Source organism: Scyliorhinus canicula, chromosome 11, assembly GCF_902713615.1.
Source record: "Scyliorhinus canicula chromosome 11, sScyCan1.1, whole genome shotgun sequence".
In the NCBI taxonomy this organism is placed as follows: domain Eukaryota; kingdom Metazoa; phylum Chordata; class Chondrichthyes; order Carcharhiniformes; family Scyliorhinidae; genus Scyliorhinus; species Scyliorhinus canicula.
Genome location: NC_052156.1, coordinates 47,885,182 through 47,903,521, shown reverse-complemented (window position 1 = coordinate 47,903,521; position 18,340 = coordinate 47,885,182). Strand labels below are relative to the sequence as shown.

Sequence of the window (18,340 nt, the reverse complement as noted above, 5' to 3'; positions counted from 1 at the left end):
GGTCTGGCCTACTTGTGACTCCAGACCCATAGCAATGTGGTTGACTTTTAACTGCCCCTCAAGGGCAATTAGGGGTGATAAATCTTTCATCTTTCATTCTTATTTCCCACTTTCTCTGTCTTTAGCTTTGACAAAGGGTCATCTGAACTCAAAACGTTAGCTCTTTTCTCTCCCTACCGATGCTGCCAGACCTGCTGAGATTTTCCAGCATTTTCTTCTTGGTTTCAGATTCCAGCATCCGCAGTAATTTGCTTTTATAGGGGCAATAAATGCTGGCACAGTCTGTGATGCCCACATCCCATGAACAAATTTTTAAAAATCCTAGCTGACAAATTGTACTTCAGAATTTGCTGCTCCCATAGCCAATGCTGGCATCTACAGATATCTTCAAAGTTGCACACCCTGTGGTGGCCTCAATGCCACTTTTCCTGCCTGCCATCTGTGAAAATTGCGCCTATGAGCGCAATTCTCCGGAAAAACTTTGAAGTGTGCCAGCGAGCGGGAATTGCCCAGCGAGGCCGGCAATGCAATTCCATGTTAATTGGTCCACTTAACGAGGCCTCCTGGGCTTCTCGCTGAAAATGAAGGCTCGGCAGTTGATTCGCCGAGACAGCGCTCGCCAGCCACCTGCCTCCCCCCCCCCCCCCCCCCCCCCCCCCCCCCCAACCTCGTTAGCAAGCACTTAAGCTGCACTTGCTCAGCCAACCTCGGCCAGCTCGCAACAATGGCGCCCAGGAGATCGGCACCAAGATTCGGAGATGCTGACCTGGGGAGGCTCCCTGGATCCAGTGGAGACCAAGAGGGATGTCCTGTTCCCCAGAGGGTCCCGAAGGGTGAGCCAGTGCTGCCTGCAATGAGGTGGCGGCAGCTATCCGCTCGAGGAGAATGACCAGATAAAGGATGTCAACGTACAGGCAGCACCGAGTGAGTAGACATCAACACCGATCACACCCCTCTCCCCCACAAAGGGAGCACCCAGCCCCCAAGTCCCCATGCAACCCCTAGACATCCATCGCCCCTCAACCCACTCCAACCCCGCCTTCTCACCCCCTCTCCCACCACTATAAATCACACGTGTGGCTAACAATGCCCTCTTTGTACCTCCCCAGGAAATGCTCTCCCATAATTGTCGGGAGAGGGCCCACACGGGCGGAAGGGTGCCAGACATAAGAATCCTCACCTCCTTTGAGGAGCGGGCACTTTTGGTGACCGGTGTGGTCAAGGACAGATCAGTCACCAACGCAGAGGCTGGCGGCCGCCACAAAGGTGAGGAACCACCGGGTTCCACCCGGAGGACCTATCAAACGTCAGTTGTTTGCCTTACTGACTGACTGACTCATCTCCCCACTGACCACATTTCCATTCTCCTGCAGGTCCTTCAGCCGACGGAGCCAGCCTTCCCGGTCGGCACGCTTTCCTGACTCTGAGGAGAACACCTCGAAGGAGAGCTCTGAGGATGCCACCGTAGTTACGGCACAGCTGTCATCCTCACCCCCACCAGCGCAGATACACACACCTCGGTGGGAAATGTTAGTGGCTTCAGTGGCGCAATCTGGTGAGCACCGCACTGCTGATGATGCACATCAGGTGGAGGCAGGAACTTCCAGGAGAGACAGCAGTCGGAGGGCTGCTGGATCCTAGGACCCAGCTGGATCCCAGCCTGATGCTGAGCCTTTGGAACAGAGTTACCCGGAGCTGGAGGAGATGATAGGGATCAATCTGGGCGTTCAGAAGGCGATGTCAGCGTTACTCCAGCAGACCCATAGCTGCCTGGAGGAGTTCCAGAGCCTAGGGACACAGGAGATATCATCGGCAATGCGTGGTGCCGAGGCAAAAACTGCTAGGGTGGTGTCCACAGTGGAGAGCCTAGTTCACGATGTCAGCAGCATTAGTGAAGGTGTCCAAGGCGTCGCGCAGTTAGTGACGGCCATGGCTGAGGGTCTCAACAGGATGTCCGACTCGCTGGGGGATGTCACCCAGCACCAGGCCACCCTTGATGAGGATCTGCGAGACATGTGGGCATGGCCGAAGTGCTGCAGAGCTTGTCCCAGTCATGCTCAGGCACTGCAGAGAATGGGCCAGTCACTGAGGAGCATCGCCGAGGGTGTCGACACAATGGTGCAGACCATGGGGATCCGCCAGGGCTGGCAGAGCCAGATGATGCAGGGGCAACAGCGCTTGAACCAGCTTCCCCTCCATTCCAAGGTGAAGCCCAGAGCCCTATGGACACTGAGCAGACGGAGGGAATGCTGGGTGCGAAGCCGGGCCTGCCCCATGGAGCGGCAACAGTGACCACCAGCTCCCCCGAGTTCCACCCCTCTGATGAGGTTGCGTTTCGCAGTCAGCACACGGGACTGGCTAGCACTGCTGTGCATGTGGCACTTACAAGTGAGCCGGGGCCCTCAGGCCCCAGACCCCAAGTGGACGCCCGCCAGGGGCATCGTCGGACATGGGACGTGGCCTCAACCTTTAGATAGACATAGAACAGTACAGCACAGAACAGGCCCTTCGGCCCTCGATGTTGTGCCGAGCAATGATCACCCTACTTAAACCCACGTAACCCGTATACCCGTAACCCAATAACCCCCCCATTAACCTTACACTATGGGCAATTTAGCATGGCCAATCCACCTAACCCGCACATCTTTGGACTTTGATGTGCATCCTGGGGAAACACCAAGACGTAGTGATAGTGCTAGGATGACCAAGCATGTCGAGGATCATTGAGGGCACCGGAAGAGGGGGCAGGGGCTGAGGGTAGGTAGGGAGTGAGGAGAGGGGGTGGCGGTTGTGGGGGGGGGCACTATCGGTAGTGCAGTTTGTACGGGACATTAAACACCTTTTCGCAAAACCATTATGATGGCTCTGTCACTTCTTGTTCTGCAATGCGGGCTGACCCCCGGACTCTTTGCCCATCTCCCAAGCACCCCCCCCCCCCCCCCCCCCATGGAGGCCCTCCCCTGCGGAGGGTCCCCCACCGAACACTGGGGTGACAAGCCCAGGGTCCACGGGCTCCTTGCCTGTGAGCAAAGATGGCTACTCACCTCCTCGGCTCCCCACAGATGCCCTTCCAACAGGTTCGCATTTTTCAAAAAGAGTACTAATCAGCGCCAGCATGGGCACTTGCTGGAGAGGCTGCTGAATGACGGAAGGCCGTTGGTTATTGGGAGGCTATTGTTACTTGTATGGAAATTGGGCTTAAGTGGTTTCTCGCGACGCTACAGCGGAATCCCAATTTCGTCAAGGAGAGGGGGCCGGTTGCATCGCAAACTGTTTGGCGCCTGCCGCGGATCTTGTTTTTGGCCTCTCCCGCAATGAGAATCGCGCCCTATATTACTATCCCCTCATTGTCGCAGGGTCAAAAGCCTAGAACTCCCTTCCTAACAGCACTACAGGTGTGTCTACACCACATGGACTCCAGCAGTTCAAGAAGGCGATTCAGCACTACCTCCTTAAGGCAATTAGAGATGAACAACAAATGCTAGCTTTGACAGCAAAACTCCCATCCCATGTATTTATTTTAAAAATGTACTGTTCAGGGGATGAAAAGATGGAGCCAAACTATTTAGCTGCCTATCGTCTTTAGTTCAGCTTGTTTGCGTGAACACCACGTGGATGTGTAAATATTGTAATGCAGAGTAAGATACTGTTCTTTTAATCTACGCCAATGAGAAAGCTCAAGTTATCCAGTGAACTCTGATTTTTGTGGTCTATTAAGTTACACAGGATGAACGTTTTAAGACATCCTGTTGGTAAGTAATTAATAAAATGCGTCTTGCTAACAGATACTGCTTTCCTTTTGGACGACCTGAGGGTGCGTTAAAGGCTACCCTGTCTCTCCTAGAGAGGGTGAGTAGTTAATGTTTTGCTGCCTAAGTTTCACATTTCAGAAGTAATTTATAGTTAATGTGCCATACATATTCAAAGCATCATTATCCAGCATCTCTACGAATTCCTCCCAAATACTGCAGATATTGTCAGGCCAAATCTTTGTTGGCAACATTAATTGCTGTCCACTCCAACTTCATCATGTGTCAGGAAAGGCCATATGGTATAAGTCATAAAGAGCTTCCATGTCCCGTAACTCAGGACATGTAGGTAATATACTGTCATTTCTGTAATTACAAAGGTGCTGATGAAGGATATAGTAACCCCTGTTCCCCAAGAAGAAGTTAAAGTTGTTATTCGGAAATGTCTGGAGAAAGCTGCACTCGTGAACTACACACGACTTTCTGAGTATGCCAAAATTGAAGGTAAGTAACAGAGTGGTTTCTTGTGAATGCAGTTCAGTGGACGAAGCACTTGGGGGACAGATTATTCTTATAAATCCATGTGTAAATGAGCATTTATTCAGACAAGGTTTATTTTAAATATGTGTAGTCCTGAAAATAAAATTGAGATATTTCACAAGCAATTCAACATTTCTTCACAACTTATAGTTAGCACCAGAAGATTTATGAGCAGTGCATTGCAGATCTGATCTTACTGTTATTAATGGTGTCAGGTAATCATAGCAGACTACTTCCTTTTTTGTTGGAAAACTTGAGAATCAGCATTCAATTCCAAGTGCAGTGTTTCAACACACATTTGTTTATGCAAACTCAAACCCTGGTATCTCTAGAATTATAAATTACTGGTGGTAATCTGATTTGTCATGATCCACTAGTTTAGATTTGGGCATCTCTAAAGAAAGTGACCTTCATTACCAGATATACTATGCAACAAAAAAAGAAATCACAAGTAGAGTTTAAACAACATTTTATTATCATCTGCATGCATGAAAAGAAGGTAAGCTTTTTCTGGAACATCACTGGAATTCGAAAGGGTTCTAAAGTGCTATATCAGTTATATATGTGCTGCAGAGTGAGATAAGGTAGAATATTAACATTACTGTTACACTTGTGTCCAAGAGTGACAGAAACATGGAAGAATTATGGTGTTGAACTACATTGGAGCATTAATGCACAGTGCCACACAATGACAAAGCATAGGTTTGTTTTCCGTTACATACGGAGTTCCTGGTTTCAGTTCTGTTGCTGTCAGGTAAAGAGGAAAGCATAATCTCAGGAACAGAATTAAAAATAGGACAGGGAGGCATCTACAGTCACAATCACACATCAAGTCTGGGGCCACACCAGGAAACCTTCAGCTGGCAGTCTGGGACATGGTCACCGAACCTCCCATCCATGATAATTTCAGCAGCTGGATAGGCTAAAATAAATTAGAAGGCAAGAGAAGTAAATACAAAGGGACTGAATTTCAATCTGGGTTCTCCCACTTTTCTGCCAAACCTTTGGTGCAGGAGCTGTAGTAACCCAGAACTACACTATTTACACTGTTTTTCCAGGAGTTTTGTCATTCTTCCACTGAAGTTCAATCAAACGTGCTGAGTACTTCACAGAAATTCACCCTAAACATTTAAAATAGAAAGTCACCCTCAAAAGACATTTGGGAGAGAATACAATTTTTTTTTTAAAGAATCAATCTGCATTTATTAATCAAATCTGTCTATTAACTACTATCTGTAAAATGATAATTTCACATTGTGTCTGTTGAAGTCAAGTTCATAATTGATTTGTTTATGTTTGTTATATTCACAGATTTTTAAGCTCCTATTCAACAGGATTTTTTGAATTTGTATACTGTTGATGTGAAGATGGGAGGGTCTAATTTCTTTTACTTTCAAAGCAAGATATGAAAGTGGTATTTGATCTTGCTGGCTATAGTCCTTATATACTGATACATTTTTATTTTGATTTACAAATGTTTGAAAAAATTGACATGCTCCAAATTGATTTAATGTTTGACTAGTCAATCCTCACTCCCTCGTTTACACTATTACAGGTCAAAATTTTGTACAGGTGAATCACTAGTTTCTTGTTGCTGATAAGAGTAAGACATTCCTGCCATTTAAACTGACCTGACGCCTCGACAAAACTGAAACTATAGTATCACTTAGTGTTAAGACCAGTAGAATGATTCCTCCAATACCAACCAGCCATAATTGTGTCTTTATGGAAACTTCTAATTTTTAAAGAGTAAAAGTGCGTGAAGAGCTGCAGAAAGGTGTTGTTCACTTTGTATATTTAGTAGGGTGACATTATTCTTCCATTTGGTTGTGGTCACAAAGTTAACTGTGTACTAAAGGGAGAGTTTTCATTTCTTGCAAGTAGATAGGCAGCAAATAGCACAAACGTTTGAGTTAAGAATTGGGCACTTAAGGTTTTTTGGAACAACAACTTTGAAAAATAGGTGGAGAATTTGAAGTTTTATTTATTTTGATATGTTGAGGTTCAATATTATATTTCTTATAGATTTGCCAGTTACATAAAGTTGTGGAATAATGTAAACAAACTAACATCTTTTTATTGTTTGGAAATGTTAGATTCTTACTTAGCTGCTGAGATCTGCAGTTCTCTGCAAATTTAGACAGAGCTGAGTGCATTTCTAGTAAGTTTGAGCACAAGATCGGTATGTGTAAGTAAAAATGCATTCAATTCCAGTGTAGATCCCATAGTCTTTGATTATTTCCCTTTTGTGCCTCAATTCTTTCTGGTTCCGTTAATGTACCCTCTTTTGCACTGTGACTTTTAGGTCTTGGAATACTATGAAGCAACCAAACACTTTTTTTTCCAGCTCTTTGTTCAGAGAAGTAATTCATTCCGCACTACCTGTTCTTTTCTGCTTCTCTCCTTTCTTGTTTATTGACTTAGTCACTTTTTTATATTCCTAAAAAAGTGGCTGTAGAAGTACTTAGTGGCCAGCATGCAGGGATTGTGGTCTCAGCAACCCAGCATTCACCAACTGCATGTACCAGGCTTTCTTCCATGGGCATAGTCCATTCTGTACTTTATTGAAAATAGCTCAACTACACTGCCTGAAATTTTAAAATAGGCCAGTCTGTTCTATTCCCTGTTGTTTCATTGTTAACATGCGAGGATTTTATTCAAAGCTGAATTGGCTTTAGTTGGAATCCTTTTGACAATATGGCTTACCATGTAATCAATTGAAATCAAAAAGCATCTTATTAGTACAATGATGGCCTAACAGTGGAAGTATCAGTCAGGTGGGAAAGTGCTTACAGCTATGCCTATGAAGAAATACCTGAGAGTGGTGTGGATACTAAAAGCATCTGCATTTAGTATCTTGCAGCCTAAATCAACAAAATTCTGTTTTCCTTTATTCATTATGTTTTTTCATTGACAGATTATAAAATCTGAAGAGATTTGTCAAAATCATGGTCACAGCTTCTTTTGTGACTCATGAGCATGCTGAATGGTTAAACCTGAATTATTTACAAATTCAAATATATTTTTCCACTGTCCAATGAATATCCCAAAACAGCACCAAAGCTTTTTATTCTTTCTGACCTAATATAATTTTCCTCTGATCTATGATCTCTTTACTTCTGACCTAAGCTTCTTGCATGCCCAAATCCTCTTTTATAGGGAAAAACAGAGAAATGTATGAGCATCCTGTCTTCTGCTTGGCCTCTCAAGTGATGGATTTAACCATTCGTGAGTACTTACCACATCCTTTCCACGCTGTCTCTCGCTCTTTCTGTTGACATGATTTTAATACCAGTCAAAGCCAGTCCCTGACCAATCCCACTCTTGCATTTTTCCTCCCTCAGCCTCCTTGTCTGTTGCTTCTGTTTGTGATCTCGAATGTTTGAAGTCCAGCTTTTGATCTACGCCAGGTTTTTACACATGGCCCATTGTTTGTGATGAACTCAAAATATCTGTAAATTTTAAGTTATTGTTATTGTCTGTGACTTGAATGCATTTTTACTTTGCTTCTGTGTATTCCTGAGTTGTAAACACTTGTCATTGGTACACTATACAAAGCCAGGACTCGCATATTTAGCCAGTATCACAGAACTGGCGATGAGAAATGGGATGTTGATTCACCGTTAATAAAGACATTCTGTTAGATCTGTGTGGATATTTTAACCTTAGTCTGTCTTGTCTGTGACTAATTAAACAAATGCAATCATATACATACATGTTCTTTTTACATACTTGAATCTTTTCTCAATTTCAAGCTGCTGACGGATCATCTGATTTATTTTTACATTTTAGGATTCAATGATTCACTTCTATCTTGAGCCCATTGCTTGCCTTCATCTCAGAATCTTAATTGCTGACTATCCATCTGTGTGGTGCACTAGTGTTAGCACTTCCTTTGCGTGGAAGGCCTTTATAGTAGCATCCATTCTGTTGAGGGGAGTTAGAGGCATTGGGCAAACTCTTTGCAAGTCATTGGTACCACACATCTAGGGTGTAGCTTTTGGTTCACTTGCTCATTAATCGTGCATATTTGTCTTGTTTTTCTCCCTTTCTCTCCTTGTTGCTCTCTCTTTCATATAGACAATCAAAAGGATCCAGGTGAACTATTGTATTCTACATCTTAATGTAGTAGGACAATATCATTAGATTATTTCTAACATTTAAAAGTAATTTTGAGCAGCCTAGCTTCTTCTGAGGTGCTCTTCAGCAGGCTCAATTAATATTTAATGAGTCTCTGGGGTAGACACACTTAAGGAGTTAATTTGTGCTGTCTATCGAGAGTATGGAATAGTATTAGTAGACAACAACTTTATAGCTTTAGAAGTAAACAATCAGGATTTCAATTAGTTTGCAAGTTACATCATCTTCACAGTTTTTTATGTGGGTAAAATTAAAGTAAATGAAAAATTAAAGAACATCAAATTCTGTTTCAATGATCAAAATAGCAGTAGCAACTATAGCTTCTTTAATGTGACATTTTACTGATAGTCTTAATCATTCAGTAACATTTGTTCCAAAATCTTCCAGTGGCTACATATTAAAATCAATTTTATGACTGAGAGCAGTTCAAATATAAATTGGGTACACAGTTATATTTTGCACATACAAATAATACATGATATTTTTGCAATGAAGAGTACCACACCTTTGCTATTTCTTTGTAAATAACTTAAACTGCCTTTACTTCCATGATCACCATCAACTTGTATACCCTGAAACATAGCTCTGGAGAGAGTGCAACTTGCAATTTTATTTTTAATGTAGACCACCATTTAATGCATTCATGTGCACAGATCTCAGGGTAGACTTCTGTACGATGTAATGTTTGACCTATACAAGAAGAAAAGTTATAAATAAGGTTTGTTTCAGTTGTGTTTTATTTCACTGACATTAGTTTTTAAGGATCTTTGCCTCTTCTCTGAATCATAGTAAAGTATGTATGTATCATCTGAGCCAAGAAAATTCTTCTTCCAATTGTGGATATGGATGATTAAAATGCCCAAGTTACCTTTAGATCAAAACAGTCTGTACATAACTTACATCAGTGCATTACAGATTCATAAAGAACCATTCAACAATAGCATAATTGACAGACTCGAAAGTTCTGGTAATATTAGATCTTACTTTAGGACAGGAATTAAGACATTCCTTACATGAGAGCAAACAGTCAAAAACATTTCAAAAGCATTGTAATATGAAGGCTATAATAAATAACCAGAGAGCACCATGCCTGTCTTTTCATCTGGGATTAAGCGCAGATTGTACCATCTGTGGGCATTAAACAAAGCCAGTTGTCAGTCAATGAGTGTACTACCAGAAATTCAGTTGTAAGTCACAGAGTCATAGAATTGTACAGGACAAAAAGAGGCCCTTCAGCCCATCGTGTCTGTGCCAACCATCAAGCACCTATCTATTCTAATTCCATTTTCCAGCACTTAGTCCTTGGATTTCCATGGGCTCTTACTTTCCTATGGAATCATGGAATTTACAGTGCAGAAGGAGGCTATTCGGCCCATCGAGTCTGCACCAGCCCTTGGAAAGAGCGCCCCACACAAGCCCACACTTCCACCTATCCCCATAACCCAGTAACCCCACACCTTCTTGATCAGTCTCCCATGCAGGACCTTGCTAATAGCCTTCCAGAAGTCTATGTAAACTATATCAACTGCACTGCCCTCATCTAAACACCTAGTCACCTCCTCAGGTTTGTTAGACATGATCTCCCCCTAACAATGCCCTGCTGACTATCCTTGTTTAATCTTTGTCTCTCCAAGTGGACATTAATTCTGTCCCTCAGAATTTTTTCCAATAATTTCCCGAACACTGATGTTGGACTCACCGGCCTGTAATTACCTGGGTTATCCCTACTTTCCTTCTTGAATAATAAGTCTTTGATGTTGCTTGACTAATCCTTGAGAGATGGGCCCTAACACTCCCTGGGCCCAGTTTCAGCATAAGCCAGTTCAGTAGAAGAGGAGGACTCAAGACCCAGATGTGCCGAACCTCAGTTCAGGCTGCTAGGTTTCATTAGGGACTGTTGGTGCAGACCTTCAGACTTGAACTCAGCATGCAGGTTTGCTCAGAGACACGAGAAGCAGTTCAGCGGTCTAAGGTGGGTTCACCTGGAGTCCAGACCTTGGTATCAATAGAAGTAATCTTTTCACTCTCCTTTTAAAGTGGGACGTTAGAACACATGAATTAGGAGCAGGAGTAGGCCACTCAACCCCTTGAGCCTGCTTCCCCATTCAATAAGATCATGGCTGATCTAATTTTAACCTCAACTTCACATCCCTGCCTGTCCACAATAAATGTTCACCCCTTTGTTTATCAAGAATCTATCTACTTCTGCCTTAAACATATTCAAAGGCTCGACCTCAACCTTTTGAGGAAGAGAATTCCAAAGTCTCACAACCCTCATCTCTTTCTTAAATGTGCGACCCCTTGGCTTGAAACAGTGGCCTCTCATTTTAGATTCTCCCCAAGAGAAAACATCCTCTCCACATCTACCCTGTCAAGTTCCCTCAGGATTTTATATATTTTGATCAAGTCACCCTCTGACTGTTCTAAACTGCAGCAGGTACAAGCCTAGCCTGTCCAGCCTTTCCTCATAAGACATGTTGTCCATTCCAGGTTGTAGTCTAATAAACATTCTCTGAATTGTTTCCAATGCTTTTACATCTTTCTTTAAATGAGGGGATAAATACTGTTCAGAGTATCCAGATGTGGGCTCCCTAATGCCCTGTATAACTGGAGCACAACCTTCCTACTCCTCTTTATTGCCAGGGAAATTGAGTTTGATAACATTCTATTAGCTTTGCTAAATACCTGCTGCATCTGTATACTAACTTTGCGCTTTATGCACTGAGACACCCAGATACGACTACACCTCAGAGTTCTGCAATCTCTCACCATGTAGATAAAAAGCTTGTCCTGCCGAATGGGACATCCTCACATTTTTCCATGTTATACTCCATTTGCCAGATCTTTGCCCGTTCACCTAACCTATCTATATCCTTTTGTAGCTTCCTTATGTCCTTTTTACAATTTACTTTCCTACCTATCTTTGTATCAGTAAATTTAACAGCCGCACAATCACTCCCTTAACCCAAATCACTTATATAAAGTAAAAAGCTGAGGCTCCAGAATAGATCCCTGTGGCACACCACTTGTCACGTCCTACCAGTCAAAGTATGACCCATTTATGCCTGCCCTGTTTCTTGTTAGCTCACCAATTTTCTATCTATGCCAATATATTACCCCCGACACCATGAGCTTTAATTTTCAGCAGTAACCTTTGATGAGGCACTTTATCAAATATCTTCTGAAAATCCAAGTATAGTACAGCTTCTGGTTCCCCTTTATCCCCTGTTACTTCTTCAAAGAACTCCAATAAATTGATTAAACATGATTTCCCTTACATAAAACCATGTTGACTCTGGCTGTTTATCTTGAATTTACCTGTGGGCCCTGTTTTGAAATCTTTAATAGGGTGGCACAATGGTTCACACTGCTGCCTCACAGCTCCAGGATCCCGGGTTCAATTCTGCCCATGGGTCACTGTCTGTGTGGAGTTTGCACTTTCTCCCCGTGTCTGTGTAGGTTTCTGCCGAGTGCTCTGATTTCCTTCCACAGTCCAAAGATTGTGCAGGTTAGGTGGATTGGCCAGGCTAAATTGCCCCTTAGTGTCCAAAAGGTTAGGTGAGATTACTGGGTTACAGGGATAGGGTGCTCTTTCCAAGGGACGGTGCAGACTCGATGGGCTGAATAGTCTCCTTCTGTACTGTAGATTCTATGATTCTATCTTCTAACATTTTGCTTCGGATAGACGTTAAGCTAACTAGCTTATAGTTTCCCGCTTTCCATCTTCCCCCCTTTTTAAATAAAGGAGTTAAATTTCCTATTTTCCAATCTAATGGAACTGTCCCTGATTCTTCCCCAAATCTAGTGTATTTTGGAAAATTAAAACCAATGCATCAATTATCTCATTATCCATTTCTTTTAACACCCAAGGATTAAATCCATCAGCACCTGGGGACTTGTCAACCTGCAGTTCCAACAATTTGCTAAGTATATCTTCCCTGGTGATTGTAATTTTCTTGTGTTCCTTTCTTCCAATTCTTGACTGATAGCTATTTCTAGATTGTCATCTGTATCCTCTATAGGGAAGACCGATGCAAAAAACCTGTTCAATTCATCTGCCATTTCGTTATTGTCCATTATTAACCCCCTCAGACTCATTTAATATAGGACCAAAGCTCAGCTTATTAACTCTTTTCTTTGTTAAATATTGACAGAAACTCTGACTATCTGTCTTTATATTCCTAGCCAGCTTTCACTTGTATTCTAATTTCCCCCTTGTTAAAATTCTGGTCATGCTTGGCTGTTTTTTAAATTCTGGCCAGTCTTCTGACCTACACCCCTTCTTTGCACAATTATAACCTTTTTTTTTTAACAGACAATTTTATTGAGGTATTTTTTGGCATTGTAAACAGTAACAATATACATTAGTGTGCAAATACCAGTTACAAAAAATATAATGCAAATATCAGTTCCTCTCTCGCAAATAGACCCGCCTATTGTTCCCTTCTACTGTACACTATTCTACCCCCCCCCCCCCCCCCCCCGAAGAAGTCGATGAATGGTTGCCACCTACGGGAGAACCCCGATAGTGATCCTCGTAAGGCAAACTTGATTTTTTTCCAAGCCGAGAAAGCTTGCCATGTCTGACAGCCATACTTCGGTCTTTGGGGGCTTTGAGTCCCTCCAGGCCAACAGTATTCGTCGCCGGGCTATCAGGGAAGCAAAGGCCACAACGTTGGCCTCTATCCCCTCCTGGACTCCCGGGTCCTCCGACACCCCAAACATCGCCACCTTTATTTTCAGTACCCGGGATATGATATCCGCAAATTCCTGCCAGTATCCCCTGAGATTTGGACACGCCCAGAACATGTGGACATGATTCGCTGGTCCTCCCCCACATCGAGCACACTTGTCCTCCAGCCCAAAGAATTTGCTCATCCGGGCCACCGTCATGTGGGCCCGGTGAACCACCTTGAACTGAATCAGACCGAGCCTGGCACATGTTGCGGTTGCATTTACCCTCCTCAGAGCGTCTGCCCATACGCCTCCCTCCAACTCCCCACCAAGCTCCTCCTCCCACTTAAGTTTCAGTTCCACATTCCCGTGTCCTCCGCTCCCATAAGCTCCTTATAAATATCTGAGACTCTCCCCTCTCCTACCTCACCCCTGGAAATTACCCTGTCCTGGATCCCCCTTGGTGGAAGGCGTGGAAAGAACGGGACCTGTCTACGTACGAAATCCCACACCTGCAAGTACCGAATGTCATTCCCCCTCGCCAGCCCGAACTTCTCCTCCAGCACCCTCATGTTCGCAAAGCTCCCTTTCAGGAACAAGTCGCCCATCCTTCCCACCCCCGACCTCCGCCACGCTCGAAAACTTCCATCCATCTTCCCGGGCCAAATCGGTGGTTGTCACATATTGGGGACCAGACCGACGCTCCCACTTCCCCCGCATGCTTCCTCCATTGGCCCCAAATCCGCAGAGCCGCCACCACTATAGGGCTGGTGGAGTACCTGGCCAGCGGGAGCGGCAGAGGAGCCGTGACCAGGCCTGCCAAGCTGGTGCCCCTGCACGAAGCAGCCTCCACCCGCTCCCAAACCGACCCCGTACCCACCATGCATTTCCTTATCATGGCTATGTTAGCCGCCCAGTAGTAGTTGCTGAGGTTCGGCAACGCCAGTCCCCCCTCGCTACGGTTCCGATCCAGCATTCCCCTCTTTACCCGCAGGGATCACCCCGCCCAAACAAATCCCAGGATGATTTATTGATTCTTTTAAAGAAGGACTGCGGATTGAAAATAGGGAGACACTGAAAAATAAACAGGAATCTCGGGAGGATCGTCAACTTCATCGTCTATACTCTCCCCGCTAGTGACAGCAGGAGCGCATCCCACCTCCGAAACTCGCTCCTCATTTGCTCCACCAGCCTAGACAAGTTCAACTTCTGTATCTTGCCCCAGTCACATGCCATTTGTATCCCTAAATACCTAAAACTTTCCCCAACCAGCCTAAACGGTAGCTCCCTCAGCCTATTCTCCTGACCCCTCGCCTGCACCACAAACATCTCGCTTTTTGCCATGTTCAACTTGTAGCCCGAAAACCGGCCAAATTCCCCTAGGATTTCCATAATCCTATCCATCCCTGCCGCTGGATCCGACATGTACAAAAGCAGGTCATCCGTGTAGAGCGAGACCTTGTGTTCCAGCCCCCCCCCCCCCCCCCCCCCCCCCCCCCCCCCCCGACCATTCCCTTCCATCCCCTTGCCGCTCTCAGAGCAATTGCCAGCGGTTCTATGGCCAATACAAACAGCAATGGAGAGAGGGGACATCCCTGTCTTGTCCCGCGGTGTAGTCTAAAATACTCAGATGTCGTCCTGTTCATCCTTACACTAGCCTCCGGGGCCTGATATAGCAGTTTAACCCAGTCCACAAAGCCTTCTCCAAACCCAAACCTCCCATAAATAGTCCCATTCCACGCGGTCAAAAGCCTTTTCGGCATCCATTGCCATCACTATCTCCACCTCTCTGCCCTCCGGGGGCATCATAATCACATTGAGTAGCCTTCTTAGATTGGCTACTAGCTGCCTGCCCTTAACAAACCCAGTTTGGTCCTCCACAATCACGTCCGGTACCCAGTCTTCGATTCTGGACGTCAGGATCTTGACCAGCAGTTTAGCATCCACATTAATCAGGGAGATTGGCCGATAGGACCCACAAGCTTCCGGATCTTTATCCTGTTTTAATATCAGCGAGATGGTGGCTTGCGACATCGTCGGGGGTAGCACCCCATTGTCCCTCGCCTCGTTAAACACCCTAACCAGCACCGGCCCCACTATCCCCGAGAACTTTTTGTAGAACTCCACTGGATACCCGTCCGGCCCCGGGGCTTTACCCAACTGCATGGCCTTCAGGCCCCCCATTACTTCTTCAGATCTAATCGGGGCCCCCAGCCCCTCTACCATCCCCCTGCCCACCTTTGGGAAGATCAGCCCATCTAAGAAGTGCCTCATCCCCTCTGGCCCCGTGGGGGGTTCCGAGGTATACAGCTTGCTGTCAAAGTCCCTGAATACCCTGTTCAGTCCTGCTGGGTCTCCAACCCGGTCCCCTGCCCCGTCCACTACCGTCCTTATTTCCCTGGCCGCCTCTCTCTTCCTAAGTTGCTGTACAAGCATTCTGCTGGCTTTCTCCCCATACTCATACACCGCGCCCCTGGCCTTTCTGAGCTGCTCTTCAGCCTTCCCAGTGGATAGCGCCCCCAGCTCCGCCTGCAGTCCTCCGTCGTTCCCTAAGTAGCTCTGCCCTCGGGGCCTCCGCATATTCCCTATCCGTCCGTGTCATCTCCTGCACCAGTATGTCCATCTCCGCCCTGTCCGTTCTGTCCCTATGGGCTTGGATTGAGATCAGTTCCCCTCTCACCAACAGCTTGAGCACCTCCCAGAGCACCGCTGCTGAGACTTCCCCTGTATCGTTGACCTGCAAGTAGTCCTGCATGCGTTTCCCCACTCTCTCACGCATCCTCTCCTCTGCCAACAATCCCACCTCTAACCTCCATTGTGGGCGCTGGTAACTTTCTTTGCAGACCAGCAGGTCGACGCAATGTGGAGCATGGTCCGAAATAGTGATCGCCGAGTATTCTGTATCCCTCACCCCCTCCAAAAATTCCCTACTCATAATAAAGAAGTTAATACGAGAATAAACCTTGTGAACATGTGAATAGAACGAGAACTCCTTCCTCGTCGGCCAGCTGATTCTCCAGGGGTCTACCCCCCCCCCTCATTTGTTCCATGAACCCTCTCGGTTCCCTTGCCATTGCCGGGACCCTGCCCGTTCTGGAGCACGACCGGTCCAGGTCGGGATCAAGGACTGTATTAAAGTCCCCACCCATAATCAATTTGTGCGAATCCAAGTCAGGGATTTTCCCCAGCAGCCTTTTGATGAAACCTACATCATCCCAGTTTGGAGCGTAAACATTCACTAGGACCACCCTCACCCCCTCAAGCTTGCCCCGGACCAATCCGCAATCCCCATCCGCAATTGTGCTGTCCGCCTCAAATTTAATCCATTTGTTAATCATGATCGCGATCCCTCTGGTCTTATCGTCGAGCCCCGAATGGAAGACCTGGCTAACCCAGCCCTTCCGTAATCTAATCTGGTCCGCCACTTTCAAATGTGTCTCCTGCAGCAACATTACATCCGCCTTCAGAGCCTGTAAGTGCGCGAACACATGTGCCCTCTTGACCAGCCCGTTTAACCGTTTAATCCTCTAACATTCCAGGTGACCAGCCTGGTTGGAGGGCACCCAGCCCCCCCCCCCCCCCCCCACACGCCGATCAGCCATCCCCCTTCTTGGGCCCACTCCCTGCTCATGTGCCACGCCTCCCCTGGTCCGCCTCTTGGCAGCACCCACCCCCGACCTCATCCCTGTTACCTGGTTCAGTTCCCTCCCTCGTCAGCAGATCATCCCCCCCCCCTCCCCCCGCAACAACCCCTTGTAACCGAACCCCTGCCATATACTGGCTGTATACACACCCCCCACCTCGCTCCCGTTGACTAGGTCAAAGCAGCTAGCCTGGTGGCTCTCAACTCCGGCGCCACCATGTCTCCCACCTATTGTTCCCCGCGGCCCATCGACACCACCTCCCCAGAACAGCCCTGTTCGAGCAATCGCTCTGGGACCAAAACAAAGAGAAAACAAACAAAGAACAAAGCTCGCCCCCACAATAGTGCAATTCAAACTGTGTAATGAGGTGGGCGCTACCACCCACCCCCCTCCCAACATTCCTAGAAAAATAGCAAAAAGAACCTGCACAGCCCCCCCAGCACCCAATAACAAACTTTAACTCTAACTTTGGCTTCAACTTTAAAACTTTCAAACAGGCAAACACAAACACAAGAACATCCCCAATTTTAAGTAAAAGAGCATGCCGAACGACATCGCTAACACGAAGGGCAATCTGCGAACAAATGCAAACATCCCTTAATATACTCTAATTTGAGTCCATGGATCCTCAGTTCGGCACCAGTCCATGCCCCTTAGCGAAGTCCATCGCTTCCTCCGGGTCGTCAAAATAATGTTGCTGTTCCCGGTATGTGACCCAAAGCCACGCCGGGAAAAGTAGCCTGGACTTGACCTTTTCAAAACAGGATCTCTTTAATTTGTCTGTAGGCTGCCCTCCTTCTGGCCACCTCCTGGCTCAGATCCTGGCAGATGCGCAGGACACTGTTGTTCCGTGAGCAGCTCTTCGTGCTCTTGGCCCACTGTAGAACCCGCTCCTTGTCCACGAACCTATGGAACCCGACCACCATCGCCCGGGGGGGGGGGCCTCGCCGCTGCCTCGCCTGCACTCTGTGTGCCCTGTCCAGCTCCAATGGACGCGGGAAGAAATCATCCCCCACCAGCTCCTGCAGCATGTCTGCCACATATGCCATGGCATCCACTCCCTCGGCCCCCTCCAGGAGCCCAATGATTCTCAGATTCTGCCGGTGAGACCTGTTTTCCAGGTTCTCCAGCTTGCCATCAGCCTTGATTGTTGCTCCTTCAACTTTCTAATTTCCACGTCCGCTACCGTTTGGAAATCCGCCTGCTCTTCCACTGTCTTCTCCAGTGCCAGGACCTTCTTATCCTGAGCGCCCAGCCTCTGGTCCAGTCGCTCCACCGCTTTCTGGAGCAGTTCCAAATGATCCCGCTTCAGTGCTGCAAAGCTCTCTTTCATGACCTTCAGCATGTTGTCCAGTGCTGACTGGACCATCCGTTCCGTGGTCCATTCATCGGTCATCTTTCCTCCCACTTGAGCTTCCACACCACCTTTGTTCAGCCCCCTCTTTGCCTGTTTTCGCTCCCTTGTGCTCCTTAAGTCCATACAACTCTGTATGGATTCAGATCTAGAGTGCTATTGTTTTTCACTCCAGCGTTCAAAAGTTCAAAGAAGTCGGGGAACAGGTCTTAAAGTCTAACCGGAGCGAGAGCCACCAA

The 18,340-nt window shown here is 46.4% G+C and overlaps 1 protein-coding gene across 23 annotated transcripts in view; it reads left to right on the top strand.

The window, feature by feature from the left end:
• Positions 1-18,340, top strand: part of cadpsa (Ca2+-dependent activator protein for secretion a) — a 736,161-nt gene that overhangs the window by 547,965 nt on the left and 169,856 nt on the right. For 14 of the 23 annotated variants that reach the window (XM_038810550.1, XM_038810549.1, XM_038810540.1 and 11 more), the window contains 3 exons: positions 3,786-3,849; positions 4,130-4,253; positions 8,370-8,387. In XM_038810550.1, coding sequence (XP_038666478.1) covers positions 3,786-3,849; positions 4,130-4,253; positions 8,370-8,387 — 206 coding nt within the window. The remainder of the gene's footprint in view (positions 1-3,785; positions 3,850-4,129; positions 4,254-8,369; positions 8,388-18,340) is intronic. The other 9 variants (XM_038810561.1, XM_038810560.1, XM_038810547.1 and 6 more) reach the window with 1 other exon arrangement.